The sequence below is a fragment of the Neopelma chrysocephalum genome, unplaced genomic scaffold, assembly GCF_003984885.1.
Source record: "Neopelma chrysocephalum unplaced genomic scaffold, ASM398488v2 Primary Assembly neopelma1_103b, whole genome shotgun sequence".
Lineage (NCBI taxonomy): Eukaryota > Metazoa > Chordata > Aves > Passeriformes > Pipridae > Neopelma > Neopelma chrysocephalum.
In genome coordinates, this window is record NW_020897767.1 from 359,738 (window position 1) to 369,791 (window position 10,054).

The window sequence follows — 10,054 nt, forward strand, 5'->3', positions numbered from 1 at the left end:
CACACACAGACTCCTCTGGCACTGCCAAAGCCCAGGGAAGGGCAGGGGAGCACACACACAGACTCCTCTGGCAGTGCTGGAGCCCAGGGAAGGGCAGGGGAGCACACACAGACTCCTCTGGCACTGCCAAAGCCCAGGGAAGGGCAGGCTGTTGGTTCAAAGGCCCAGGCTGGACAGGGCTTGGAGCAGCCTGGTCTGGTGGAGGGTGTCCGTGCCCATGGCAGGTGGGTGGAATGAGATGAGCTTCAAGGTCCCTCCCAGCCCAAAGCATTCCATGGTTCTGTGAAGATGCATTCAGCCCCTGGCTGTCACAGGCTCTCGGGTGTTTGGCTTTGTGATGGCACGTGGTACCAGCTACCCTGGGGATTTTACTGGTTTCATAACTAGAAATGAAATGATTTGAAGCACGAGAGTCTATGGATGCCAACATCCTTATTGGACCCTTCCAGGAATCACAAAAACACCAAAGTATGTGGTGAGCCTGGTAAAAACCACAGTGCAGACCTTACATTTTTCCACTTGCTGGTAGAAATCCCAGTTTGTGATAGGCAGGAAAGCTCTTTGTGTTATAAAATATGGCCCTTTGGCAAGGGATTTACTTCTCATCCTTTCAGCTCCAGCATCTGCAAAGTGGGTATAGCTCTTACTTTGTGGACTTGTCATATGAGCCAATTAATTAACATTTTGGGTAGAAAAAGCTGTTCCTGTGGCAGTAAGTGCTCTTCTGTTGTTCAGTGGCTGTGTGACACTGTGGGATTGACTTCTGAAGGGTTTGTGTGCCTCTTAGAGCACATGGGTCCTGTGTTCCCCCCATCCCTGTGAGAATGCTGTTCACTGACAAACCATTCAGTAATGCCTGTTTGTGTCTCACCAGGTATTGTGGAAGACTACAAACCACCCTTCTATGACTTGGTTCCGAACGATCCCAGTTTTGAAGACATGAGGAAAGTGGTCTGTGTGGATCAGCAGAGGCCCAACATTCCCAACAGATGGTTCTCAGACCCGGTCAGTGGGTGCTGGGGGGGCTGGCAGCAGGCACGTGCTGACCTTTGTTCTTGGGCAGTCCCAGAGGTTATCTGCAGCTGTCCCTTGCAATGGGAGTGATCTCCAGGGGCCTTGTCAGCAGCATCACCTCTGCAGGGTTGGGGGTGGAATGGCCTGGCCTTGGGGGAGCTCTGAGCACACTGAGGAGTGCCAGGGCAGAGCAGGGTTTGGCAATAACTCCTACAGCTGCTCTTCCTGGGTCCTTGTTCTCCCTTCCAGGGGAAATCAAGGGGAGGGAAGCCAGTCCAGGGCTCTCTGTGGCTTACAAGCACACAGATTCAGAACAGAATGCTGGTTTCTCCTGCCTACAGAATAAGGGGCTGTTGTTCTTTTTGGAAGGCTGGTGCTGAAGTTTATTTTTCAGACTGGCCTCTGCAGCCTGCCCAGCTGTTTTGTCCTTGTGAATCCGCAGGGCTGGCCGGGGCAGAGGGCCCATCCCCAAAGTTTGGGTGTGGAGCTGTGCCCTGTGCTGTCCCAGCAACCAGCTGGGAGTCTGGCCAGTTAAACCTGTGCTGGGCATGATGGAATCATGGGCAGAAAATCTGCACCTTCTCGTCTGCCTTCGTGGGTCTGCAGCACTTGGGTTCACTGAAAAGAGATTCTGTGGAGTGTTTTCTTAATTAGGAAGGAAACTGTGAAACTCCATTGTTGAAAGTTGCCCTGGCTGATCACTTCAGGGGCTGGTTGTGCTCTTGGGTTAACCAAGACTTTGAGGGCTTTTGAACACACAGAAGCTCTGCATTTGATAGGTAGCAGGAAACTCTGCAGATGGAGTGTTAATTAGGCAATAAATGCTCTGTGAGTGCTTGACCCCAACCAGTGCTCCCTTGGCTTGTTCCTGTGGACTCACCCTGGTGCTGTGTGGTTTCTGTGTTCCCAGACATTAACGTCCCTGGCCAAGCTGATGAAGGAGTGCTGGTACCAGAACCCGTCCGCCAGACTGACAGCCCTGCGCATCAAAAAGACTTTGACCAAAATTGACAATTCCTTAGACAAACTGAAAGCTGACTGTTGACCCTCTGCTCGTGGTGCTCTCCCGCCAGGAAGGCACTGGGCTGGCCCTGAGGGCTCTGGCCGGGCAGTTGGCAGCCCTGGTGCCCCCGGGGCTGCTCGGAGCGGGAGTTCTGGGGAGCAGCTGTGGGAACACTGGGACCCCTGCACTGCTCGGACCACAGCTGCACCCACACCTGGGGAGCACTCAGCTGGATGTGCTGTTGCTGAGGGAGTGGCCTGAAGGAAGACAGAGAAATCCTAAGACAAGATCAGGGCATTAAACAATGGCTTTGAACAGCTTTTTTCTTTTTTTTTTTTTCTTTTTTTCCCCCTTTTTTTTTCCCCTCCTTTTTTAAAATTTTTTTTAATTTTATTTTAATTCTCCTAATCACTCCCAGGGTGAATACATGGAAGTGGTAAATTTTAATCAGCAATATTGCCTGTGCTTCTCTTCTTTATTGCACTAGGAATTCTTTGCATTCCTTACTTGCACTGTCACTGTTAATTTTAATGACATGACTTGCCAAAAATACGATTGGCTGTATCCTGCATTGATCTGTACCTGAGAAATAGGAAAAGAATTCGGTAAACTGAAAATGTAACTGTCAGACTTTAGCTGCATTTTACATGTGTACTGATGTTTACAATAATGCTGAACATTAGGAATTTCACGTTTATCCAAAACTTGCAAATTATTTATTACTAGTGCACTTGCCAGTTTTTTAAACTGTAAAATAAGTGCATAAAGTTAAAGCTTATTTTTATGTGGCCTCTTTCATGATTTCTTACACAGACGTTTTTGTAACACGATATAACCTGAGACATGAATTGTTTTATGTATTATCATATTACAACTCGATAGTCACATTTTAAGTGCTTCACATTTGTAGGTGTGTGGTCTGTACCATATTTTCAGTTGGAATATGGAACGTATATATAGCCATTTCCCACAGGACCTTGCGTCTGGCATCTTACTGATCTGGGAAAGGAAAGCAACGGAGGAGTTAACTAGAATTTTAGGTCATGAATGCTGTGGGGAAAATGCATTTTATTTCTTCTAAGCTATATAATATGCATTTAAACTCTGCCAGAAAAATAACTATTTTGTTTTAATCTACTTTTTCTATTTAGTAGTTATTTGTATAAATTAAATAGAATGTTTTCAAGTCAAACCACAGTGTGCTTTAGTTCTCTTCCTGCCCGTCAGTGCCCAGGTGCCCCCAGTGGGGACCCTGGGCGGTGCTGCTGGAAGTCTGAGGTGCTGAGGCTCTGCCAGGGCCTGGGGTGTTGCTCTGTGCTGACCCTGGTCCCAGAATGGCCCAGCAGGGAGGCACTGGGCTGTCCTCGAGGGGACGCCCTCGGAGGGGACACCGGCCGTGTCCCCCTGCCCTCCCCGCGGTCCCTGATCTTCCCTGGGGGCAGGAACTCTGCTCTGAACAGTTCTCTCTGCCTGTGCCCCTCCACATGCTCCTGGCTTTGTTCCACCCCCTGGAGAAGTGCCCAGGAAGGGGCAGTGCCCTCTCACCCTTGGAAAAGAGCTCCTTTATCTGTGGGCTTACAATCCCCTGGGCAGGGATCAGCCACCTGGACACGCTTCCTCTCGGGGGTAAAACACTTCTCCCAGGTTCCCTTCAGTGCTTCAAGTCCACCGGGTTCTGCTCTGCTGCTTCTCTGTAACTTTTCCTTCTCAGCCCCATCCCTCCTGTCCCATTCCAGCCGAGTGGAATGCCTTGTTCTGCACTGCTGGTGGAGGAATAGGAGCCAAGTGTGCGGGGTAGGTGCTGCCTGGGGCTGAGAGACAGCGTGGTGTGGAGCTCTGCAGAGCAGCCGGGGCTGGCACCAGCTGCCAGGTGGTCTCTTCTTCACTGCCAGGTCTCTAATTATATGGGATGAGAATCTGAGCAGACCCAGTGCTGCCAAAAAAAACTAGGAAAAGCCGGATCCGATGAGTTTTTACTGTTAGTTTTTAATAGGAAGTCAAAAGCCTGAATGTGTTTTGGTTTTCCTCTTAACTGGTGTGTGTGTGAGCTGTGTACTGGGCTGACTGGGTCCCGGGAGGGGCGGGATGTCAGTGGCCTGAGGGAATTGGGGTTGGACTGAAGCTGCTGGTGGCTGGAGGTCACTGGTGACAGGTGGAGCTGCTTTGGTGGCCACTGACACAGAGCAGTGCCTGAAGCTCTGCAGTGCCTGGTGCACACCCCTGTGTTTCTGGGATGGAACAGGCAGCAGGATTTAAGCCAAGTGGGAAGGGAGACCGGCTCTGGTGGAGCTGCTGTGGTGCTCAGTGAGGCCAGAGGGGACAGCTGGCCAGGGCAGGGTGACAGGGAGGTGGCACTGCAGATGGAGGGGACAGAGCCAGAGGTGGCAGTTCAGTGCTCAGTCTGTGTGTGAAGGGGATGGTCAGGCTTTTGCTTGGAGTTTTTGCCTCTCCATCGTTTTCCAGTGCAGGTGTTGGAGAGACAGCCTGTCATGCTGATGGTCAGTGGCAGCTCTGGCCGTGCTGGCAGAATTTGGGCTGCCTTCCCCAAACACTGCCACACTGAGTCACTGCACCTTACTAGGCCTTAGGAAGATGATCCTGTTACATACCTGCTCCATCTCTTCTTTGCACTGTAGCATCCTCTGGAAAGTGCTGTGTACTGGAACAGCACAACTTCAGGTTGGGAACAGCTCCGTGTACTCCACAGTGGTTCCCTCTGCTGTCCCTGAGGATCTGGATTTTCTGACCCCAGCACTGGTTACTGGCTCCCAGCTGTGCTGGGGCTGTTGGGATGCTGCAGGATGTGGGGCCTGCAGCAAGGACCTGCACAGTTCTCACTCCCCCCTCCTGTCAGGGAGTTGCAGAGAGCAAGAAGGTCCCCCCTGAGCCTCCTTTTCTCCAGGCTGAGCCCTCCCAGCTCCCTCAGCTCCTTCTGCTGCTCCAGACCCTTCCCTGCACACAAGGGATAACAGCCTAAAGGATAAAGCCACAAACCATAGGAACACCCCAGTAATACCCTGTTTATCCTGTGCTAGGTAAAGAAGATTATCCAGGTGAGTCACTGGCAGGGTAAGAGGGTCTGTCAGAGCTGGGACTCCTGGGCACTCCCCGGTGTGCTGGGCAAGGTCACTGTCACTGGTGCTGCTCCAAGGACTGCCTTCTGCATATCAAAGCATCCAGGGATTATTTTAAACCCATTCCAGTTTCATGCCCTGCTGCTGAAGTACTTCTGGTCCAGGCTATTAGAAGGGTTAGCTGGTGTGTGCTTGAATTGGGTCGCTGTTCAGCGGATGTAAATCAAGAAAATTGAGTGAAAAGTAATCATAAAAAGTAATTTCTTAGCAAGTTCTTGTCCCTTGACTTGGGATAAGTCATTCCTGTGCTTTCCTGGTGTACAGTGGCTGCTGAGGACAGTCAGGGTCTGTGCTCTCCAGAGCCAGCAGGAATAGCAGAGTTTCCTCTGAGGAGCTGGAGGGGGCTGTGCCTGTGAGTAGAGAAGGGAAAACTCGGTGATAGCCAGGGAAGGATTGTCTGTGGTCTGTGTGATTTAACCTCATTTCCACATGTCTGGACAGTCCCAGGAGAACACTTGTTACTGCTTTTGCTCTGGAGGTGTCAAGGCTTGGGCAGTGGGGGGAGGTTCCACATGAAGGGAACACCCCCACCTCCCTCACTGTTTTTCCAGCGTGTTTATTAATCAGTGTTCCTCTGGTACCTCCACAAAATCTAATCTTCTAAAGAGATTTGGAATGCTTATATATAATCTGCTGCAGTGAGGGTGTCGCTGCACCCATTACTATGGCGATGGCACAGGCAGTTCCCTCCTGGAGTTGAGTTATTGAATTATTCATGTGTCTGGCGGGTTTGTGCTGCACCAGCCGGGTGGAGCTGGGGCTGCTCAGCGGTGCCAGGGATCAGAGCCTGCTGAGAGGGGCCCTGCATGGAAAAATGGCTCAACAGGAGTAGCACTACCTGTGGGACTCAGCGGTCCTGTCAGTGTGGACAATCCCCAGCAGTCACAGGAGGCAGATTGGATGGAACCAGACCTGGCTTCAGGTTTGGGGATGGGGAAGTGTTGTTGCTTTTTTGGTGGGTTTCTGTGTTGCCCAGAGAAGCTGTGGCTGCTCCATCCCTGGAAGTGTCCAAGGCCAGGTTGGACGGGGCTTGGAGCAACCTGGGCTGGTGGAAGGTGTCCCTGCCCATGGCAGGGGGTGGCACTGGATGGGCTTTAAGGTCCCTTCCATCTCAACCCATCCTATGATTCCATGATTCTGTGTGCAGAAGGCTTGTTTGTTACTGCTCAGTGATATGTGGCACTTGGAGGTGTCCTGGGGTCAAGTGCCAGGAGCAGCCTGAGGCCAAGCCCTCCTGTCAGTGTTGCTGTAGGGAAGTCACTGAAGGCTTCCCTCCTCTCAGTTGGAACTTCCCTTGTGGGCCTTCTGGGCTGGGATTATCCACCAAAAATCCATATCAACTCTTCCAGAATTTTATTTAGCTGGATTAAACTATTTTGATAGGCAGGGACAGTTCTCTTCCCTGTGAGGTGAAATGTCTGCTGTGCAAGAAGCTCATCCTTGGCTCAGTGGTTGGCACTGCAGAAGGGAAGCAAAGACATTTCAGGTGCTGTTCCATTTATAGGGAGACAATCTCAGAATACATTTTTACATTTTAAAGTTAAGATTCGTGTGGAAAAAGTAAGTGATGTGCTGTGATGGGTCCTCTCACCTGGGAATAGCACATTGGCTTTACATTCCCAGTGGGAAGGGAACCCCCCCAGTTCAGTGCCTGACCCTGGAGCTGTGCTGGGACAGCAGCTGGATGTGGTTCCCTTGGAGAGGCTGCAAGGGGCATCTCGGCTTCTCAGGGAGGAGAACCTGGGACCTGCTCCATGGGTGCAGCTTCTCCCTGGTTCCAGCCTCGTCTCGCAGCCCCCGGATCCTGCCCGGTGGAGGTGTGTGAAACCTGCAGGATCTCGTGGGGGTGTGGGACACCTGCCCACTGCATCCCCCTGTTCTATACCAGCCTGACTGCCCAGGGTGCTGGGGCCATGGCCTGTGAGACCACACAGCACAGTGCCTGCCAGCTCTCAGACCCGGGAGACTTTAATTGTTGGGTTTTTTGTGCTAAAATCTGCTCCTCTCAAAAACTGAAAATCTGACCCTGCATTTCAGCTTCCACACTTGGATTTTTCTTCTTCCCATGGACATCATGGAGAACTTTTTTTTGTTTTGTTCTTTTGTGGCCTTCAGAGCATGGAAAAGGCTGTGCCCACCTTCCTCTCATCCCTGTGAATAGTCCATTTGCTGCTCAGGCTCAGAGATAAGCTGCGTGTCAACTATGAAAAGCTGTGCCAGAAGGAAATCAGACCTAGTGAGGCCAGGGATTCTTTTGTTAAAGACTTTAACACCTGCAGTCAGCTTGTCCTTTGGATCTTAGCAGATGACAACACCCTTGCTGGCTGCTGCTAACTGGAGTCAAGGGCTTTTCATCACCCCAATCTCCTCCCCATATGTCTCTGCAGCAGTATCCTCCAATTTTTACCACCCAAAAACCCCTTTCCCAAATATCCTAATTCTTTCAGATTCACAGCATAGATCTCTTTTCATTCTTGGAATGTTCTGGAAAACCTGGAGCTATAAAACGTGATTCCTACCAAAGGTGGTGGTGGTGGAGGAGAGTGACCTGTTGGATGTTAGGCTGGAATTTTATCCTAAAACCTTGCAGAAATGGCTGGGGTGTTACCTGGCCTGCCTGCACTAGAGAGAACATCCCCCTGATGGAAGTGCTGATGGGAGGAGGCAGGAAGGGCTGCAGAGCAGTTTTTAAGGGCAGTGGAACTGCTGGCCCAGGGAAGCTCCTGGAACTGCAGAACCAGGAGGGAAAACCGGCGCCTTTTATCCCCCAGTTATGCGGGTCTGGTTACTCCCTGTGTGTGGAACTTGCAGTCCTTAAAGCAGGGAGCTAAAATAGCCGAGTATTGGCCGTGCCTGTGAGGTGTGGGAGCCCCAAGGGACAGGGCAGTGCCATTCCCTGCCGGGCACTGGGCATGGGCATGGCTGCAGATCGAGGGCATGGCCAGAGGTCACAGGGTTCTGCCTCAGCTTACCCTGGAAACACGCTGGAACCTGAGGCAGATTTACTCTGTCAAGGCTCCTGTAACGAGATTCTGTGTGAAGTTAGAACACCTGGCTGCCCCTCTTCACTGGGAGGAAGGACACTGATAGCAGTAAACAAAGAGAAAGGGATTTGTTTCCAGTTGCTCACTGAGAGAATTGGAAATCCTGTCTTCTCTGCAAGCACTTTTTAAAAAATTTGCCTGAGAAACTTCAGAGAATTCCATGTTCTCAGTGTCTTCTCTGTTTTATGAGGATCTTGAAGTCAATTTAAGCCTTCAGGGAAAGGACTCTGGCCTCTCCCTTCCTCTGACTTAGTTCCTTTGCCCATTCCAGCTGTTGCCAGCGGATGGTTCACTCTCCCTGTTGCTGTTCCTGGAAAACCTTCTCTCACTGCCCCAGGAGATGGTTCCAAACCGGGCCACCAGGAACTCCCCGTTGGAAATATGTTGGGCTGGGCTCAGGTGGAAGTGCCAGCCCAGCCCTGGAAGTGTCCAAGGGCAGATTGGACAGGGCTTGTGGATAGTGGAACATGTCCCTGCCCATGGAGAGATGAGCTTCAAGGTCCCTTCCAACCTAAACCATTCCATAATGAATTAACTTTTTAGTTATACTAATGCTCACTCTTTGGGCACTTCTTATGCCTGAATAATGCTAAAATATTCCAAGGAGGTCCATTATTACCCTCCTTATCAAAAAGGCCCCCACTGAGATTAATGTGGCCTTTTCAGCAGATTGATGGGCTGCTGTGTAATAGATTTCAGAGCTGTAGGAAGCAGCATTTTGGGGGTGGGTGTGACTAAAGATTTATAAAATGGTTCTTGGAACAGTTTGGGAATTTTTCAACTCTTTTTCTTATCACCATGGTCAACAATATAGTGGTTTGCAGGAATGTATCAATCTGATGGCATGTTTTGGAAGGTTTTGTGGCATTTCTGGATGAGCAGAGTGGGACAGAGGGTGTGCAAGGCAGCAAGACAAGACACTGATGCAGAGGACCAAGGAGATGAGGAGGACCAAGGGGAGGGGTCACTGCTGGCCTGCTGCCTGTTCTGGGATGTATCTATGGATTCCCTTTTGTTTTGCTTGCACAAAATTTCAGTAGGTCTTGGTTTTGCCCTGAAGTGGAGCAAAATAAGTTACAAAACAAAATTCTTGGCTTTTGGCCAGCCCTAGAAGTGCTTCCAGTTGGCGAAAGTTTCCCTGGTGTCACCCATTTCCAAAGACTCTTAAATCCCCAGGACAGGCTGTTTCTGTCCTGCCATGAACCACGCCATGCAAGCAGCTAACTGGGGAGCACACTGGCCTCTCAGTAAAGTGTGGTGGTTTTCTTTTCCCCCTCCATCCCTCGTTTTGTTCTCCTGTTTTTTGCTGGTGTTTGGTGTGTGAAAGGCCTGAGGAAGATCAGGCACAGGGTGAGGGCTCAGTGATGATGGTTAACTGGGACCCAAACCTGGTGGTCCCTGAGTGCTCTACAGGCACAGTGAGCTGGGAGTAGCTGAATGGGTTCTGTGGGGTTTTCAATTCGTTTTAAACTCAGTTTCAGACAATTTGAAATGTTGGCAGCTGGTGGTTCTGTGCCAATGGTACTCATAAAAATGCCGTTTATTTACACCAAACCTGTTGAAAGAAGTTAAACCCCAGCAATTCGAAGTGCTTTGTTCCAGGTTTCACAGGTCTAACATAAGACAGAATGTAACAGCCTATGAAGAGCCCAGACAATTAGTTTTTCAAGGCCCAGAGGGAAACAAAAGCTCTGTAATGTGTTTTGAGGACGTGCAGCATTATCAGTATTAAATCATGCAAAGAGGCCTTGTTTGAGCTGGGTGGGTAACACTGGCAGCACAGCCGTGTGTGAGGAAGCACCTGACCCCAGAGGTGGGGCAGAGCAGTGTGATCTGTGCTCTGCTGCAATGCTTTCCCC

At 50.5% G+C, this 10,054-nt stretch overlaps 1 protein-coding gene across 3 annotated transcripts in view; it reads left to right on the forward strand.

Annotated features, from left to right (window-relative positions):
* Positions 1–3,209, forward strand: part of ACVR1 (activin A receptor type 1) — a 65,940-nt gene extending 62,731 nt beyond the window's left edge. For all 3 annotated transcript variants that reach the window (XM_027695838.1, XM_027695836.1, XM_027695837.1), the window contains exons 9-10: positions 875–1,005; positions 1,925–3,209. In XM_027695838.1, the coding sequence (XP_027551639.1) occupies positions 875–1,005; positions 1,925–2,059 (266 nt within the window). In that variant the 3' untranslated portion in view covers positions 2,060–3,209. The remainder of the gene's footprint in view (positions 1–874; positions 1,006–1,924) is intronic.
* The last annotated feature ends 6,845 nt before the right edge of the window (positions 3,210–10,054 follow it).